Source organism: Heliangelus exortis, chromosome Z (genome assembly GCF_036169615.1).
Source record: "Heliangelus exortis chromosome Z, bHelExo1.hap1, whole genome shotgun sequence".
NCBI classification, from domain to species: Eukaryota; Metazoa; Chordata; class Aves; order Apodiformes; family Trochilidae; genus Heliangelus; species Heliangelus exortis.
The window spans coordinates 558,987-579,606 of NC_092454.1; the positions used below are offsets into that span (position 1 = coordinate 558,987).

The following is a 20,620-nucleotide window of genomic DNA, read 5'->3' on the forward strand; positions in this document are numbered from 1 at the left end:
AAACCAGCATACTTTCACACTATTAAATATTTCACAAAATTAGATATGTAAGAAGAGAGAAACACAGTCACAGCTAATGTTACACAGGAATATTCCTACTGAAGAAAATGTTCCAACACACCCATCTGAACAACTTACCTCCTACATGCTCTGCACCATTTTTCCAGCCACATTCACTCCCACTGATGCCACTTGTGACACTGTGTCTATCCCTGGGCTGTGACCTGAGCACAGGCTGGCACGGCGTGGGGGCACGGCCTGGCACAAATGGGAGCAGCTTTAGGAAGAAAAACCTTTTGGTCTTTTAATTTTTTTTTTTTTTTTTTCAATGAATACCTGCAATGATAGCAGAAAATCCCACCTTTATATATAAATACTCCTTTTATCAAGTTTGCTATTCCATCTTAATGAGGATTATTTTTTTTTTTTTTCATTATGTACACGAGGACTATTCTTTCTTCCAGACTACAGCAAACAGTGACTGGGCAACAGCAGCACTTCCCAGGCTCTTGAAAACCAGGAGGAAACCTCCCCTCTGGGTCGGGACATCCCGAGACTCAATCCCCCCCCTCGGGGCAGCGAGCCCAGGACCCCCCGTGCTTGGGGCCCGCTGCCCCCCGGCATTCAGTGGTCACCAGGAGAAAGTCCATGTAAACACCAGGCTTTTGGGAAAACACCGGGACACCGCGAGAGCCTCCGAAGGAACGAGGGGTGCGACGAGGGCTGCGTGAGCTCAGCGCCATCCCAGCGCTCCCAGTGCTCCCAGTTCCCCGCCGCATCCCGTCCCCGCGCGTTCCTCCCGCAGGGCAGCGCCAGCCCCGTGTCCGGGGAAGGGGCCGGGAGGGCCGGGAGCAGCTCGGGGCTGTACCCTAAACCACGAAGCGGTGCTCCTTGCCGTCGTGAGCCATGAGGATGAGGTTCCGGTTGGAGGTCCAGATGAGGCGGGCCAGGCGCAGGGCGGTGTGGGAGCCCGGCGAGGCGGGCTGGACCGGCGGTACCTGGTAGGTTCTGACGCATCGGAGCTGGGGGGCGGAGTTGAGCATGCCGATGCTCCCCAGGAGAGAGGTGTTCATCTGCGGGGACACCCACGGGTCACCCACGCTGCCCCCAGCACCCACCGCCCCCAGCACCCACCCGGGACCCTCTCGCAGGCAGCCCGGCACCGGGGCTGTCTCGAACCGGGCTCAACCCGGACATGGTCTGAATGGGGGAAAACATCTATAAATAATAAATTCACTAAGGTACTGCTGGGGGGTAACTCCAGTACTGGGGGGTACTGCTTCCAGTGGTAATGCCCACTGGAAGAGGGGGTGAACTGGGAGGGCAGATCTTACTGCACTGCCTGGGGGATTTAGGAAGGCAGGAAAAGCATCAGCACACACCACCAGAATTCAAGGAAAAAGCCCCACAAAATATTAGTGAGATTATATTTAAACTAGAATATTGTGAAAATATTGGGGGTTGGAACTCGATGGTCTTTAAGGCCCCTTCCAACCCAAACCATTCAGTGATTCTATGAAAGCCACAACCCCCCAAGAGCTGAAGATGTGCTGAATAAGGAGCAGCTGCCACTCTCCAGGAAGAGAAAGGACCCACAAGAGCCTGAAGCTTTTCTGCTTGCCTGGGAGCTGCATGGCTGCTCAGCACAGCTCTGTTGAGCTCTGCTCTGGAAAGCAGACCAGTGACTGCTGATGCATCTTGTCAAGCTCCACGGTTTTCCCTTCGACATCCCCTGATCTAACAGAGCCAGAGACACAAAACCCCCCTTGGGGAGCTCTCCAGCCCCTCTCCCCCTGCAAGCCCCAGGGTGTCCCCCAGCTCCTGGCCAGCTGCCTCCCAGCTCGGATGTGCCCCGGGAAACCTTGGCAAACCTGGGGACATTTAAGGTGTTATTGCTGATGCCATGTCCTGAATTCTGATCAGTCCAGAGCCTGAGCCATTACTTTTTCCTGGCTCTTCTCGGCAGCAGAGCGGTGTCAGAGAGTGTAAATCATGGCATCTCTAGCAGGGAGCATGCAAGCACCACTGACATTTTCACAATTTAAATCATCTTGAGTAATAACCCTTTTAAGATGACTAATGTTACTGATTTTCCTGCATTAATAATAGTGCCAAACAGAACACAGAAGGGAAAAATCACTAGTGCACGAGGTCACATTTTAAAACTAAATGTGTAGGTATATTTAACTCTTGATGTAAAAGCCACCTCGCTGGGAACATTTATACACCTGGAGCAGCCAGGCAGACCACAATTTAAAACTTTTTTTCCCCTTCCAGTTCTAACAGATCTGGCCCAATTGTTTCCAGATTTTCCCTGGGTGCTTCAATTGACTAAGCATAACTGATGGATGAGGATTCCAGCTGCTCTCATTTACTGTTTCAGAAAGCACGTGGTACAGGGACAGATAATAATTTAGTAATTTTTATGGCACCTGTAGAAGTGCTGAGTGACACAGCAAGCTGGGGAAGGGTGTCATGGAGCACCAGGGGTACTTATGGGCATCCCCTTTATATCTCTCTACAGCCTGGCTGCTGCAAAGCTCAGGGATTCTGAGACCACACATTGCTTGATCAGAGCAGTTGCTTCCAAATTACACATTTTTAAGTCTAAAGATATTCAAAGGAAATTAAAAAAAGCCTGCTCAGGCAGAAAATATTCCTACCAGCATGATGTTACAAAGAAAAAGATTGCTCACATGTTTATGAGAATAAACCTCTAGCTGCTCCACAAAATGGTGCCTGACTCTCAGTTTCTCCTGGTGTTCCAGACCCTCTTTATCCTGTTTCTGTCTCAGCTTTCCCACTTCCAGCACAATCATGGAAGCAGAGGACAGCTCCTGAGCCCCCAGCTGCCACCCGTGGGCAGAGGGACAGGGGGTGCTGGCAGACAGCATTTGGCCCCACACTTCTCACCAAGCTTCCAAAAAATAAAAAGCAGACAAATTCCTGAAGCTCACCCTGTTGAAACCAATGGGGCTGCAGGAGTTAGAAAAGAAAACTCCCCCCTGGTGGGAAGGGAACAGGCATGGAGAGGTGCTGCAGAATTAGAGCTTGAGGTGTCCTGCTTGGCTCTGGGTTTGCCCAGGGCACTTTTGAGGTGTGTGCCATGGAGCTGGTACAGCAGTGTGGCACTCAGACATCAGAATTCAGTACTGGAAAAGGTTCTTTGATTGCCCAGGAGTGAGGCCACCCAGGGCTTGCTGCAAGCAAGCCAGCTCTATAGAAAGAACGCCAGGAAAATCCCTGTGGTCCAGTGACACTGCTGCTGGAAGAGGAAGGGGTGGGAAGAGCGGCAAAACCCCACAAAACTCTGTGCTGGGCTTCTAGCTTCTGTCCTCACCCCCGGGACACCCCTGGTGTCATTGCTCCCTTCCTGAAGGAGGTGAGGATCCCCAGGGGAGCAGCCTTACCTGCCAGAAGCAGAGGTGGCTGTCAGAGTTGGAGTAGGTGGCGAGGTACCGACCGTCGGGGGCAAACGCCACAGCTGTGATGGGGCCCTTGTGGCCATGGATGGTCTGGGGAGAGACAAGAGGAAGGTTATTGCCGTGGTTATTACCAAAATATTGCCACGTTATGGTTATTACCACAAAGTAAATACAGTGTGGGAATGCCTCTTCGTTTCCCCTGCAGTTTCTGTTATTCCAGCAGGGGTTTTGGGGCTGTCCCTGGGCAGGACTCCCTGCCAGAGGTTGGAGGGTGGCACATGCTGCTGTCACACACCCCATGTCACATCCCTGCCATGTCACACACACACAGGGACCTGTGCTCAGCACACAGCACCCCTTTCCCTCAGGGCACTTGGATACTTCTGGACAACTCGAAATAATGCAGAATCTCACCAGGTGGCACTTAAGACATGCTGCTCAGTCTGAAATACCAAAACACAAAATTAAATCATCATTTACAGCTCACCTCTGTGTAAACACAAACCTGTGTCACTGAGAGAACCCTCTCCAGCCCACCAGAGACCAGAAATATTGCTCTTCCATACTTACATTCCCCACCCAGGGAGCAGAACTGACCCAACACAGCATGCACAGCTGCCCCTGGCACCCCTCCTGCCCAGCCTTCATTCAGCCAGAAGAGTGCAATTAAATCCTGTCATAAACCCAAATCTGGGACTCTGAGCTCCTGACAATCCCTGACAATATTTAATGTCAATGGGCCAAAGAGCTACAGCACCAGGGCTGGCATTGGGAAGTGGTTTTTTTGACAAGACACACAAGCCTTCTGCATTGAGAGGCTCTGTGGCAGCTTTGAATCGTAATATTTGATGAATACAATTAGGCTGCAAAAATAAAATTAATGCTCCTGGACCCATCACTGAGTCCCTGAGAAGCTGAGCACGTCCTCTGACTGACACACTGCACCAAAAATCTGCCTTAGGTATTGAGAGCCCATTGTAAATCCATTTCTTTGTCATGGGAAAGGTGAGTGAACTCCAGCAGAACCCCAAACCTCTCTCTGTAATGCAATCACCACAGCTCAGGATGAAAGTTTGAAAGGGCAATTAATTAAATGATCCCATGTTCAGACCCATCAAACTCTTTAGCACTTAACAAGCAAGTAATACTTGTCAATAAAATATGTTTTGGTAATACAAAGGTAGAAAATCAATAGTACTAGCACACTTGTTGCTCTTTTTACTACTGAAAATGTGTTTCAATAAGTACAATCCTTCAGGGAATTAATCTGCTTTGTTATTTAAAGGAAGTGCTTCTCTAATTGATGCTAATCCTTCCAAGCCAAGATTTATTTTTCAGTGCACTATCTGAACGTGTGCTCTGCCCTGCTCATTTCATGCTTCCCAGGCCAATGGAAAAACAACAAAACCAGATTATGGCTGCTCAGTCAAAGCATTCTGCTCACACCCCAATGTCCAGTGCCCAGCCCCTGGGGAGCTGTGCTGGCAGTGTCCCACAGCAGGGTCCCAGAGAGAAAGTGCCCAGCACCTCCCTTCCCGTCACCTTCCAGGCACCCTCAGCATCTTCCCAGCTTCCCAACACTGTGCAAAAATCCACAGGGTTCTGGGCTTGGAAGCAGGCTAGAGGGCAGGGGTGTTGGGACACAGTGCAGCTGTGTGCAGCTCCCCTCTGCCCAAGCAATTGGTTTTTAATGGGAGGATGCTCCTGGGAGACTATTTGACTTCTGCACCTGCCACCATCCTCGTGGAACACATGATATATGCTGGAGCTATGACAACCTCATTTTAAGCCCAATAGTTGGTAAACTCTGCACTGAGCTGTGACACTCTGTTAGAGGTGACATAAAAAACCACAAACACTGTATCACTGTGGCAATCTTATTTTCATAAATATACTGAAATGCATACTTTAAACTGATAAAGTAACTCGCAGACTGCTAGAGAGACACACGAATATTTTACCACCTTTATGATGAGGTATTTACAGCCCTGCTCTCTGGGGGTACCCTAACTGAAGGGAAACAAAACCAACCCGTCCTGAGAAAGCCCTGAGCCTGACACATGCCCTGCAGCACTGCCCATCCCTGGCAGAGGGACAGCAGCAGAGGTGCCACAGCTCAGGGTAACACCAGCTCCAGCTTCTGCTCAGATACCAGTCACCTCTGGGCAAGGGATGGGCCTCTGAAAATAAAGAACTCCTTCACAGAGCAGCAAGGACTCACTGGCAAGGGCTTCATGGGCAATTTCAGCAGCTGAGCTGGAGGCATCTCCCCAGCAGGCAGAGGCAGCTCCATCCCAGGGCAGAACCACAGCCCAAAGGCAAAGGGCAAGGACAGGCAGTGAGCAACCCAGATGTCAAGCTGAAAATCAGCAAGTTGATGGCACCAGTGTTGATTCCCACCCCAGCTACACAGAACCAATGCACTGCTAGAAGAGATGTTAACACCCAGGGGTGGGTCCGACTGACCAGGCACCCCGAGACACCAGCGGGACCTGGGGAGCAGAGCCTGACCCCACAGTGCCACTCACTGACTGATCCCACAGCACACTGACGAGAGGTTGGTCACTTGGGTTTGGGGGGTTGTGTGCGTGGGTTTCGCTTGGGTTTTGTTCGTTTGGTTGGTTGGTTTTTTAACTGAAAACCAGAAGTTGTATTTTGATGCTAAGGCAGGGTGCCAAACCCTGCAGAACATACACAGAGGAGCATCAGGCAGCCCCAGCTTCTGGGGTTTGGTTTGGTTTTTAAAACAAACTCATACAAAACTAAACATTTTCACCTGAAAAGGTATCTAAAATATGATATCATTTTTCATACCAAAAATAAATTCTCTCAAGATGGATACTTTAAAAACTAAATCCCCACTTTCCAAGCAGTTTAGTGGAAACATCTGAAATACTATTAACTTCAAACAGCTTCAGTATCTTTAGTAATTTAATTTCCATGTTAGTTCCAGGAACATTAACAATTGCAGTAAAAATCTCAGGACTGTACAGAGAAAAAGAGTATTTGCATCTATAAATTAATTTTCTTCCTGTCCTCCAAGCTTCTCAATAACATCACGCTCCAGCCACAGCCCATATGTTACGTTTTTGTAACGGAATAAAATATCTAACTTGATTTTTAACCTTACAGTAGGAGTGTTTTGCATCAGTCCCTACAATTGCTCAGGGTTCAGAGGTGCTGTGCATGATCTGAGGGGCAGCCCTGGCCGGGGGCAGCCGCTGTCACTCACTATCTGCCTCTCATTTGTTAGGAGCTTCTCCTGCTGGGAGCCCCTCATTACAATTTGCTTTTTCCTTCCCGGGCCAATGACAACCAGAAAATGAGGCAGCTCCTTTTCTCGACTGAACTTAATCCAGAAAAAATGAGATGACAGCTGCAGCCACCCAAGTGTTACGGGATGGGCTGGAGCCCTCCCCAGACCTTCACAGTTCTGCACAGAAGGGACCTGGGTTTCCCTTCCCCCAGCCCTCGCAGTGACCCAAGTCTGTGCTTGGATCTCCAGAACCCCTCCCTGCCAGCATTTCCAGCACTGTGCTCACAGCATCTCACGCCTGCTCACACTTGCTCAGGACTTTCACCTGGACCATCACAATCCACAGGAGAGTTAATTGTAAGGCTGCAAGGATTTCAGGACACCAGCTCACCAGACAGAACTGCACCCCGACCAGCCCCCCAGGTGTCTCAGCAGAAGCACCCCAAGCTACACACACATTCCAGAAGCTTCCTGGTGACTTTTGGTGGCCAAGTGCAGCCCCTGGGAGCCGTGGCCAGGAGGGTCACCAGGAGGGGGGCTCCTGCTCTGTTTTGTAAACAAAGGGCACATTTGCAGATGGAGCAGCCACAGACCTGCTGCACTCACAACTGCTTTCCAATTCACTGTGAAACATCAATTATCTTTATCAAATAACAGTATCTCATCTCAGTCCATTATCAAGATGGAGTCTTATTTTAGCTGGACTGCAGCCCTATCTGTATATCAAGGCTGGCCGCAGTGCCAGAGTGAGTGAAAGGCTGGGAAATAATCAATAATCATCATCAAATTGTGGGCGACAGGTTGTGAGGATGGAAGTTTTTGATGAAACCTCAACCTTTTTTTTTTTTTTTGTGCAGCTGATAAAGCTTAACCTTTGCAATACCTGATGACTAGGACTCGGTTAAAGGCAGCTCTGCATACACTAAAAAATAAAAAAAGCTTTGCCTGCTCCAATCCCCCCGGCACGGTGGGGCTGAGGGAGGTGGCACCTTCCTGCCAGCAAACATCCCACTGGGATCCCAGCCTTTTTCTGGAAGGCTTTGTACGCTCCCAAAGCTGTGCCAGGGAAGGCACGACCTGGGCACACCAACCAACAGGGACAAGGGAAAAATTGCCAGGAATATTTGTCTGTTTAAAGGTAGCTTTCTGTTCCCCGGAATAAAAGCAGAGTGAGATCACACAGATAAAGGAGAAGAAAAAAGCATAAAACCACCCATGCATTAGGCTAATCACAGAGCAGCCTTTCTGCTAAAGTTATTCTTACTCAGCCCTTTTCATATGATAATTTCTTTTCCAAGTGGAACTAAGGCACAGAAAAAGGTTGTAAACATTTTGTACTGGGTTTTCATTTCTGAACCTCCCATGAGCAATCTGTAACCTGAATCCAACTTCCATGGGCAGATTCAGCCATTTCCCCTTTCAGCTATCCATCAGTTCCTCTAGAAAGAGAAATCTGAGGAAATTTATCAAAAGTTCCCAAAATGGGAATTTTAAGAGGATGTGTGCACAGCTCTAATTTTCTGTGCAGGAACAGTGTTTAGGTGGAGCATGGAAACAGAGAGGGCACTGGATAAAACCCACGTAGGCACAAAGTTGTGGCTGTGTTTGTATTCACTAGCTTAAAAAAACCCCAAACCAGAACCAACCAATCCAACCCCAGCACCATGAGCAGCTTCCTCAGACAACCGTGGAAGTTGACTGCTGAGCAGACAGAAAAAACTGCATGGAATTCTGATCAGAGAGCTGGAAAGCTGCAAATTCTGGGGGTGCTGGCAATGCCTGTCAGCATCTCACTGAGAAATGGGTCATCAGCCATAGGACAAAGCCAGGACAGGTAGTAAGGATTGCAGACCATCACCAGGTATTTCAAACAGAATTTTTTTGTGCTTTATTTTGCTTTTTCGCTCCTTGAAAACCCCTCAAATTCTTCTGACTATTCAACCATTTCATGAGCAGCCGGAGCCTCACCCAACCTTTCCCCGTGCTTTGCAGTAACGGAGCCCAACCCAACGAGCCCTGGGGTACCAAGACAACCCCCCCTGGCTCTGACACCTCGTCCCCACAGGACCACCTCCCTCCAGAAGAGCAGCACTCACTCTGTGGTCACTGGGAGGCTGCCAGAGCTGGGCAGGAGGGAGATGGTGTGGTTTATTACCAGTGCCATGGAGACGGCGTGAAACCCCCCGCGGCAGCGATGGCAGGGAGGGGCGGTGGGTCAATACAGCTCCCTCAGACCCCTGCAGATAATCAGCCCCCAGACCCAGGTTCTCTCAGCTCCACACACAGCTGAAGGCCCAATCAATACCAGTGCTATGAGAGGGAAGGACACAGCACAGCCCCGAGCCCCCCACACCCCTGGGAAGCACCCCGGGAACCAAGCGGAGTCCTCCAGCTCCCCTCCCGCCCGGTGCTGGGGGGATGCTTGGGAAAGATTTAATAAATAATTTAACAGGAAAGAGAGAAAGAACCTCAGCTCTAGGTTGAATGATGATAAAAAATAGGTAAAAAACCCCAACGCATTTGGAATGCTCATGATGTAATCCAAAAGGGCTGCAGTTTTCATTCCGCTGTAACATTGTGAAAATCCACCAAAATCCCAAAACCCTGAAGCAAGACATTTGCTTGAAAGCAAGACTAAATGTAGAAGAGTTGAGATATTTTATGTATACCTAATAAACTATCTTTAAAAGCTATTAGGAAGGATCCCCATGCTAACAGATACCTGTACAACAGCAAGGAGGCAAAGCAAAATACCAAAATGCAGATAATTTGGCTCTGAGGCAGCATTTTACTGGTAGTATTAATAACTGACACCTTCTTAAGTAAGTGATACTGATACTGTAAATTTTACAGGAAAAAAACAGTTGATTTATTATTTGTTAAAAAAGGTGATCCTTGACATCCATCATTCCATTAATCATTAGATGGAATTTCTCAGTCAGTCTGTACAATCACCTCTCTTGAAAGCAAAATAAAACGTGCTGGGAGGAAACAAAAAAACCCAAACTACCCACCAAATGGTTTTGTGTCCCACTGTTGCAGCTAAAACGCCTCCCTCTCCTCTCTAAGCAGATCACAAACTTCCTGCCATCCCCACCTCACCCCCCCACTGGTGTAACACCACCCACCCACCCACCCAGCTCCAGCCAGGGCTCTGCTCCTCTGCTAATTACTGCAACTCTGTCCTCCAGCTCTGAGCTCTGTCAAATCTGTGGCACAATTTCAGCAGCACAAAGCCCTGCACTGCTCTCATCTTGCCAGCAGCTGAATTTAAAAGGAATTTTTTTTTTTTTCCCCCTGTGGCTGCCAGACATGCAAACCAACACCTGAAGCTTCATTTTCACCACCATAACTCCAGCTGTATGCAAGGTACCAAATTAATAAATTATATTTTTGGGAATTATTCAGTGCAAACACCCCAAAATCAACTGCTAACAAGAAATCTCTTCCCCTTATGAGGATTTCTGTTCTCTTTTTCTCTGTTCTTTTCTCCAGAGCACCATGGCTTTGGCACAGAGGGGTGGGTGGTGACACATGGGTGCTGGTGATGCCCACACAGCATCTCCCCGTGGCAGCACCCACAGAGCTTGGAGCCAAGACCTTGGAGCAAGGTGTGGTTTGGGTAGCAAAATAACATTCAGTTGTGTGGGGTCACAGGAGGCAACAAGGGCACAAAGATTTGGGGCAGCTCAGCAGGAGGGCTGGAATAACCCCAGGCCAGGACCTGGGGCAGTACTTTGCCTATGGAGGGTTAAGAAAAATGGGTAGAAATGAAGCAGCAATTAGTGCAGCAGGTGAGGAGGTCCCAAAGGGTGAGCAGCAGGGAGCCAAGGGCTCTCCCAGCATTCCAGGATCCTCACAGGTGCTCCCTAGACACCTCTCCCCATTTAAACATACCAAGCCAATTAAAATAGTGTGATAAACATTTTTAAAGGCTTTAACTATCACATAAAAGTACATTAAAATTTTGAGCTTTTTTTTGCCATGCCATAACCTTTCCATCTACACAAACCTGACATTATTCCACATCTTCTGGATAGCCTGAAGCCTCCAGCTGTGAGATGCTAACTTCCATGACCAGATTTGGATGAGGAACCTGTATCCAATAGATGGCGTTGCCCCCTAATAATCACATAGATGGCATTCACCAAATTATTCCATCTCATGAATAATAACACAATCTGCAAGGGCTCTGCCCCAGTTATCCTCAAAATCCCTTCAGCCAGCTCAATCCCTGCTTTTCCCCCATCCCAGCTTACTGGGAGAGTAAGAAAATAAGTGCAGTGAATATTCACCAGCGTTTCAAGCTAACTGAGAGACCAGTGGCAACTGGGAGCTGGTGGCAGGAGGCCAGGGCTGGCCAGCTGGCATGGAGAAGAGGCCACCACACCACAGCATGGACAATCCCCTCCCAGCAGCTGGGGGCATCACACTGGGTCCCTTCAAAGGAACTGAAGGAAAAAGCAAAGAAGAGGAAAATGGGGTATTTCATCCTGGCAAACCCAGGGTAAATACCTCCAGGTGGAGGAATGCTGGTCAGGGGAGAGTCAGCCCTGGCCACACCAGCCCATCCTGGCCACCAGCAGCACCTCTGGGCTTCCATCCACCCTCCAGCCCAGCCAGACACCCAGGGGCACCCAGCACCCCCTGCTCACCTTGGAGCCAGCTCAGCAGGAACTGGACAAAGTTAAAAGCAGCAGAGGAGGAAGGCAGGAGAGCAAAGATGCTCAGTGACAGCAGATAAAGCAGCAACACAAGCAGCTCTTGTGGGCCCGTTTTAGAGTTAAATTAATAAATCATGATCCAAATGACTCAAGCTAAACCAAGACAGAGCAGCCCACACTTCCTACTGGCCTGCATTACACAGCTATTTATAAAGCAGATCTGGGCATTTTAGCTTCCCCAGGATGGCTGTCTAAACAAAAAGTACCGGAACACACCACGGTGCCTCCTGCTGGGCTTGGAAAACAAAGCCCAGAAATTCAGAAGGGAGCAGGAGCAGCCCTGCAGAGCTCAGCACGGGCAAAGCACCCAGGGACACTGCAGGTCTGGCTGGGAGAAACCTGGGCTACAACACACATTGGGTAAGGACTCAAGATAACAGCTTTTACAAACAACAAAAATATGACATTTACAAACACACATGGAAGAATAAGTCACACTTAAAATACAGCTATTTTAGCCAAGCTTTACACAACGACTGTTGAAATTCCATGGGAAATAAGAGAGCTGCTCACATGCTACAAGGAATAACCAAGAACATTACCTGTGAACTTTTCTGAAAAGGCAAATACTTTGTCATTAAAACATTTGTAGTTCCAAGCACTCATTTCAACACCACCCTGAGGTACATTCTCTTCTAGGTTGCTGGTAAGAAAATCCATATTAAGAGCAGAAAAGCATAAATACCTCCAGTGTAAGTATTTGAAGGGAGGAGCTTTAGGAAAAAAATCCCCAGTGGATTTTCTCCGACTTCCATAGAAGAAGTGTACTACTATATAACTTTTCCAAAGAGGTTTTCCATTTATTTCAGAGCAGGGGTATCACCAGCTCCAAGCTCTCATTATTAACCCATCCGTGGCACCCGCTCGGTCCCCATGAATGAAGCCAGTAGGGCTCTATATACTCTGAGTCCTTCATTAAACTATTGATCCCCTCAGCATTATCCATAATGTTCCAGCAGCTCAGCATGTCAACCGATGCAGAGCTCGCTGCTCTTTCCTTTCAATAACTTACACACTTTATGTGGGGAAGTCACAGTGATTTATTTACCTGACATTTCCCAGTCCGGATGTCGTAGAGGGCCACTGAACCGTGGCGAGCTCCAACTGCTATTCTGTGGCTCCTCTCGTAGTAGCTGACCATGTAGAACCTGAATTGAACACCAGAACAAGTAACAGGTGAGAGCTGACCTGCCTGCACCGTGGCAAAATTCATTTGTGATGCCACTGGGTAATTAACAGTAGAGATTTGAGTTAAAAATCCAGCAGCTGCCCGTTTCCACCCTTGGCATCCCACGAACAAAGCCGAGTGATGTTTGATGCCCTGCTGCAGAACCAGGGCAGGTTTATTTATTCCTGTTACACAGCATTCAACACTCCCATTGAGTTTGGGAATCATCCCTGTGGTGGTCTCTGTGTCCCTGCAGGGACCTGGTTGAGGGCAGAGGGGCTCAGCGATGTGGGGTGTCAGATGGTCAGACAAGTCAACCCTAACACCCTGAGCAACTGCACTTCTCCTTGAAAATCAAAGGAGAAAGAAGGAGAGAAAACACAGGGAAAAACATGCAAACTCAAAGGTTGTTGTTTGGCATTAGAGGGGAAAAAAAAAAAAGAGGATAATTTATCAAACTCTTTCATCTAATAACATCTTTAAAGTAAAAAGGAACTGAGAAGCATGAATAGTCCTTAACATTCAGGCATCAATCTGTATTCAAACCATGGCAAAATTCAAGGAATTTCTACGCTTTGAAACACAAGAGAGTCCACATCCTTATTTCAAATTCAAAGATTTGAGAATAGCATTGTACCTTTCCTCTAAAAGGAACCTGTGAAAAACACTGACCGCATTCCCAGTTTAATTTTAATTTTACAGTTGGATTTTACTATGACAACATTTGCCAGAGACTTCTAGAGAACCAGTCTATAAAAATACGTTGCTGACCATATTTATACCTTCAAACAAAAAATATTACAATAATCTATCTCCTTGTTCTCCAGGCTTCCCAGAGAGCCATAGCAACTGCACTGACACAGGGCACCACACGCTTGTTTCTGGAGTGCAGGATGGCAGCCAGGAAGAAAACCAGGATGAAACAAGGTGTTACAGAAAAAAACCCAAGCCAAACAAACAAACAAACAAAAAAAAACAAAACAAAAACAAAAAAAAAAAAAAAAAACAAAAAACCAAAAAAACCCACAAAACAAACAACAACAAAAAAGAAGAAAATGGCTGCTGTGCTGGAGAAAGGGCAAGGCAAAGCAGCTCAGGTGCACTTTTGCATCCCTGTCCTCCCTGGCTCCCCATTTTCTGTTTCTGACTCTCAGGGTATCTTCCGTGAAATATTCCCACTTGACCTTCAGCCCTTTCCCATCCTCTGTAACCAGCAGCTTGGGATTTGTAGGGAAACTCATCTAAAACCACACACTGCTTGAGCATTGCAAGTGAAATGGACCACAAGGGGAAGAAGTTTCTATAGAAAAGGTTTTCTGCCCCCATTAGTTCCATCGCCCCACCCCACAGGCACAGCCCACCTGCCTCCTCCTATAGCTTTAGAAAGGCAACACCACACACTGCTGTCTGTGAGCAAACAGCATTTCTCTCCTTCCAGCATTTAAATGCCCATTTAGACAGAGAGCTGAGTCAGTATTTCTCTGGGAGAAGAAGAATCCATCAGCCTGCAACACAACAACAGAGGGGTTGGGGGAAAGGTTGCAAGGCAGCAGAGGGGGCTGAGCCATCCCCACCCTGCCCAGGGACCCCCCTGCTGCTCTGCAGGGAAACACCTGAGCTGGGATAAGGCCTCAGAGGAAAAGGATCTTTCTTCTTCCTCCAAATCCCAGCAAGCACTTTCCATCTGGGAACGGGGCTGCTCAGCCTTGGGCTGATATTGGAAAATCCAGCAGCAGCAGCACTGGGCTTCACTGACACCTCACCACTGTTTTAAAACCTCACTTAGGGACTGCTGAAGTAGCTGAGGGGTTAACTAAAGTTATTACTTCTGGTTTTAAATTAACATTCTTAGTTATATCCAGCACAAAAATGTTATATTAAAAGCTCATGGAAAAGAATTTGTTGATGAACGTCACCAAATCTTAATTTCAAACTGCAGTATCTTGCAACAACCCAAGGGGTTCTGGATTATAATTTTGATATTCTTCAGTCCTATTTCACATTTCATTCTTTTTAACTCCCCTTCTAGGGCATGAGGCTCCAGATTTCCTGGAGCACCACCACTACAACATCTCCAGGTGACGGATGCTTCAATCATCTCCAAAATCCTAGGAATAACCAAGGAATGAACTTTTGTTGGACACAACCTCACCTGGAATTTCTCCCTCCTCCTGCAAGACTACTCCCTAGTAAGAAGCCATATACAACACTCGTTATTCTAAATTTAATCTGTCTCCCCATTACACAGAACACTTTAGCTCAGCAGACTGTGCTAAATACATGACCTGACCCAGCAGAGTCCACCAGGGACCACTCAGCTGAAATGCAACTGCTGAATCTGGAAAATGCTCCAGTCAAACAGGGTTCTGCTGCCTGCAATATTCCCCCTCACAATTTTAAAGAAATGTAAAGTATTTCATATTCATTGCAAGGTAGTGTTATACCAATTCTACCTCAGTAAGCTCAGTGCATGGGTTTGCAGAGTGCCCCAAAGGGCAGAATGATCCTCTACAAACAGCCCCTGCCATCACGTGCTGAGGTGTGAGAGCCCAGAACATCCACAGCAGTGGATTTACCTCCTCACCAGAGGCTGAAAGAATTCCCCAGAGGATTCTGTCCAAGTGCCTCCACTTGGAGGCTCTCCTGAGATTCACCCACTTGCTAAAACGGGATGGAAGCATCCCTGGGGCTGAGTGGTGGCATGGGTGGGTGCTAGATCATTTTTACAAGGGCTATAACTATGTGGAACAGGAAATACTACCAGTCGTTTAACAACAGCTTAAGATAAAGCCTTGCTATAAAATTACAACAGGCATAGGGAGATTTTTGCACTAATTCCCACTTAGGCTCACATTTATGTTTTAAGGTAAGCCTTTTAAAGCAGCAGGAAGAAGGAAGATTACCTCGATCAGTACCTTACCTGTCACCAGGGTAATTGTTCTTTTCTTGAAACTCCTCAGTATTTTAATAGGTTATTAAATTAAAACATAATGGTCGACAGATGATTATTATAATTTATCGGTTGTACCAGTTTAGTTTTATAACAGGGATATTTATCACAGTCTGCAGAGACTTCAAATGTTCCCATTTTATAAATCACACTTTACTACCCAAAAGTGCCATGTTAGGAGTGGAGCAGAACAAGCCCAAGACAAAGAGGACTGAGATGGTGCTGAGCTGCCCAGGACCTGTCCCCTGCCCTCCCAGCTGCTGTCACCACAGCCCTGTGCCCCTCCTGCCCACTCACCTTCTGGAAATTCACCCTCATGGTTTCTCCAAGCTGCCTGTCCCCATGGATGGGCAGCAAAAGCTTCAAACATTTTGCAGGGGGATACTTGCTGCCATTTTTTTTTAATTTTTTTAGCACAACCTGCTCCCTTGGTGGATGCCTGGCAGGGGTTCCAGGAAGGCATTTGAGACTTTCTATTTTTTCTCTCCATTTCCCTGTGCTTTCCTACAGGATGGCACTGCTGGGCACCAGCTGAGAGGACTTGGAAGTGCCTGCTCAGATGATGATCTCCTCTGATGACTGTGCCCCATGGCCAGCTACTAGCAGGTACAGCAATGAAATCATTTCACCCTGAAGTAAGAAACAGACCCTGCTGGTCACCCTACAATTTACTTCACGGTGTTCCTGGAGGGAGAGCTCACCTGCAGATAGCTGGGAAGCATTCTTGAAGACCCTTCTTCTTAACTAAAGATCCTTCAAGGCAATACATGATGATGTCCATAACCTTGAAAAAAAAAAATTAAAAATCATTTGACATACTGTACTTATGTTTCATAATAAAAGTTCTAACAGGCAGAAATAGAGAATTTCCATGCCTGGCCACATCTTTGATATCCAACTTTAAGATGCAGTTGGGATAAAACCAACAAGAACTGTCTTGCATATGACTGGTTTGCAACAGCAATGGTACTGTTAGATGGAACAATCCAGAGCACTTGTGAGCAGTTATAAACCAGCCAACTCCTGCCAAACATAAGCTCTGAGCATCAGCATCAACAGTAAATATCTGAGACATCATTTGTACCATTCTTCAACACTGTTTGTGAGAAAACCACCCCTGAGATCCCCCCAGCATGGCCAAGGACAGCATGACAGACACACCCAGACTGCCAGCAAATCCTCTTGCTTGGGTTTTTTCCCCCAGAAAGCAACTGAAATGCAACTTAAGCTTTTAAAGTTCAAGAAAACAAGCCAGGTGGTATGAAACAAATCCTCTTCATGCACAGTAAGGCTTCTTGTCCCCACAGAAGGAAATCCAAGCCAGCCCATGATCCACAGTTGGAGCAAAGTGCTAAGGGAGAGCATCCTTACCTCCACCAGCAGGTCCACGACGTCAGTAGGCATCTTCTCAATCAGAATCTCAATGACCCTCAGGATCTCCCCTTTAGCCCGTGCCAGGGTGGTGGTGTGGATGTTCTGCTGGGACTGGGTGTTGGCAGCCAGGGCAGTGTGTCTGTGCACCTACCAAAGAGCAGGGTCACAGCTGGGCACCCTGATCCCCCACAGCCTCCACACCCCTGCTTCACACACGTAGCACCAGGACAGCCACGCAGAATGCTTGGCTTTGCCTGGGGACCTACTCAGCAGAGCCACTAACCTGGCACAGGTTTAACCAGGGGTTTACACTCTTGAAGTAACTCTTCATCTCATCTAACTAAAGGTCAAGATAAGGCAATGCCTGGGTCTTGATTCCATCCACATCCTTGGATGTCTTTAGGCCTTAGCTGGCTGCTTGTAACAGGCTTCTTTTGGCCAGCCCTGACCATTGCCCACCAGCCTCTTGCTTGAGGTCCCACACCACCTCCCAGCAGCATCCCTTCCTCCTCCTCACCCTCCAGACCCTGGGCTGAGGCTCCCCCATTTCCATTTGTGCCCAGTGGGGTGGTGTCTGCCCTGCCAGAGGGAGCAGGAGGTGGCACACCTTGCCAGGTGTTTGTTACACCTTGCTCTTGGAAAGGGCTGTTTGTTACACCTTGCTCTTGGAAGGGGCTGTAACCAGACACAGCTCGTTGGACTCGGACGTGAATTATGGGTGGCTGGGTCTCTGCAGGAACAGGAGTGTTACGAGTGTTTTGGGGAGGAGGGAAGGGAGATATGGCTTCCTCTCTCTCTGTCCAGGGCCCTGTCCCTGCTCACCTCCTTGGCGATGGTGGTGATGAAGGCAGGAGGTCTGGCAGTGGCAATGAGGGACAGAGCGTGCCGGGCCGAGCGCGCGGAGTCAGCGGCGGGGCTGAGGGGCAGCCCCATTGTGATGCTAAAGGGGCACCAGACAAAGAGGGGAGAGAGGAGAAAAGGAGCATTAGAAATATAGAGTGAAAAGATTAGAAACAGCTTATAATGTCAGTTCAAGGTCAACGGGAGCACTCAAACAGTTAGAATATAATGGACTCCCAACAATGAGCAGTGATTAGGAGTCAGGGTGTTCTATCGTCAAATACAAAATCAAATAATTAACCATGAAGATTGAAAACAGTATGTGCATCTGTCCAAAGTGTTAAAAAGACCTTGTTAACAAATTATCTGTATGTGCTGAATACATATCACCCCACCGAGGACGAGGCAAACGAAGAACCTTCTCCCAAGAATTTATGGTTTCTTCTTTTACCACAATTTAAACCCGGGCTGAAAAATACCCTGTTTGTCGTAATTCTCCTTAATTCAGTTAAGTGATGGGTGTGGGAGTGGAAAACAAGAAGCTTCCTGAAGAACTAAAGCCATCAAATCTATTTGGTTTGATTTTCTTTACTGCATGACTCAGTCCCAGCAGCATGAGGGGATGCCACACAGCCCCACACCTTATGCTTTCTAATTGCTGAAATTATTCAGATGCTCTTTAGAATTTCTAACACTGAGGGTTTTACTGCAATTCTTTAAATAATGGTAAGGGAATAGCTGGAGCCTAAATTTTCCATATATGTGGCAAGATAAATGCAAGAAACAACAGGGTAATAACAGGGACCCAACAGCTACACTATGGAAAATAAAATCTAGTATTAGGTAACTGAGAGAATAAGTGCCTGACAAAGAAGGTGCATGAGCTTATTTCTGTCTGAATTCCTCCTTCCTTAAAACTCAGCCATTTCAGCTACCTTTGTTGCATATGTCTCAGCACAGCCCAATTTTCTGAGGCTCCTTGTACATTTTCCAGCAATTGTACATTGTCCAGCATTATCCCTTCCTGCACTCCCACCCAGGGGAGAGGACATTGCACCAAGGGAAAACTGCAGCAGTGCTGAATTTTTTCCTATGACATCCAGTCTGATCAGTCCTGCTCCTGTGACCACAGGTGAACGAAGCAGTAGCCCTAGAAATTATTTTTTAATTATTATTATTTTTGTTGCAAAATACAGACAAGGAAAACCAAAAGAGAGAGTTTGTTTTGCTCATTCTCAATATCAGCCCATCATTTGAGTATGTAGCAATTCCCCATGGCTTTTCCTAAGTCCTGAGAAAGGATGGTAGTGAATGCAGGGATGGCTCTCCTGCCCCATTTCACTTAGAGATTTAGTAACCACAACACCACTAACCTGTAAACAACACAGAGATTAACTCTTTTCCTGCTGAAATTAATACTTTCCTGCTCACAGCCAGCCAAAGTGGCAGCATCAAGGCTCAAAGCAGTCCCTACCCCTTGTCTGGTTATCTTACAAAAATGTTAAAATATGCTTAATGTTAATCAGTATGCTAAATGCTAATAAAAATGCATTTTTTTGTTAAAGCAACTATGTCATTAAAGCAACTATGTCATTCAAGTGGGCAATAACAATACCTGATAGTTTTATAACCTGAATGAAGATAAAATCTGCTCTCTCTGCCAGCAATGTGATTTCAAATGGTTTACTACATGGACAGATGTACACGAGATAAAAATTCATTCAGTAACATGAGCACCAGAGTCCAGTGAAATAATCTCATCCAGAACCTGCAGTTTTGGGAACGCATCCCAGGATCCTCAATGCTGAGGTGGGGAAGGGTTTTCAAATCCATCAACCAGCTTCCCCCAGTCAGTGATTTGAACATAAAGGCTTTTTTTTGGGAACCAACATATGATTCGAATAGTGCTTCCAATGAAATAAAGGCTATTTTACTAGATAACATGTTCATAAATTCAGTGCAAATTACTAAAGGTTTTGATGCCAATGACCAGAAAACCCAGCAACCAGATCTCTACGTTCCTTGACTTGCATAAAACAACGCCAGATGAAAATTTCACAGAACTGACAGTGCAGAATTTGAGTACAGAAGTAGTGATTGTGAATAAAACCTCTTCACTAGCTGGTCTGAAAGAAGGACCCTCTCAGGAGATGTTTTGGCAGGCTCAGTGGGAGGGAGCAGAGCTGGGGCCACGCCATACACATCAACCAGAATGGGATTTGTGGCTTTTGGTACATTATATCATAACCTATCTCAAACCATAGCTTGTAAATTCAAAGGGCAGCAGTAAGCAATGATCCCTGCCCTCATCCATGCCAAGAAATCAAAGGCTAATAACTGCTGGGAAAATCCTCCTTTCCTTATCCTGCCAGCTGCACTGTTTGGCATGGCAGGCAAGCACAGGGCAGCCTTGGGGGACTTGGATGGGCTGGGAGAGCAGAGGAGTTATAAATACCAGAGTTTTGGTTGGATAACAGCTCAGTTATTTATTTCATTCAGAAAGGAAAAAAAACCCCAAACACTGCTTTTTCTTTTTCTTTTTTTTTTTTTTTCTCTCTCTTTTTGTGCGTGCGCGCGTGTCAATAAATGCGAACTTTTCTTTTTCCCTTTTTTTTTTTTTTTTTAAGCAGATGCTTGACATAAAAGCTCTTTCATAAAACGTTCTTAACATCAGGGAGAGGAGCTGGGCAGCTGTGCACTGTTATTGTGTACACGGTAAATCAGGCACAAAAAGGGGCAGCACAGCAGGGCAGCAGGAGGGGAAGATGCACACTTAACCCCCTGCACACACTGCTGCTCTGTTTCCTTCCATCTCTGCCTGGCTGCACTGGGCACTGTATCTGTCATGAGTGTAACAGGCCATTTTCAATCTAAATCTTGTTA

At 47.0% G+C, this 20,620-nt stretch overlaps 1 protein-coding gene across 1 annotated transcript in view; it reads right to left on the reverse strand.

Annotated features, from left to right (window-relative positions):
* Window positions 1–294: 294 nt before the first annotated feature.
* LOC139789754 (WD repeat-containing protein 7-like) overlaps window positions 295–20,620 on the reverse strand; it is a 33,053-nt gene continuing 12,727 nt past the window's right edge. Inside the window, exons 4-9 of the mRNA XM_071730794.1 lie at window positions 17,720–17,837; window positions 16,895–17,044; window positions 16,225–16,307; window positions 12,454–12,553; window positions 3,411–3,515; window positions 295–1,073 (exon numbers count right to left, since the gene is read on the reverse strand). Of these exons, the coding sequence (XP_071586895.1) occupies window positions 870–1,073; window positions 3,411–3,515; window positions 12,454–12,553; window positions 16,225–16,307; window positions 16,895–17,044; window positions 17,720–17,837 (760 nt within the window). The 3' untranslated portion in view covers window positions 295–869. The remainder of the gene's footprint in view (window positions 1,074–3,410; window positions 3,516–12,453; window positions 12,554–16,224; window positions 16,308–16,894; window positions 17,045–17,719; window positions 17,838–20,620) is intronic.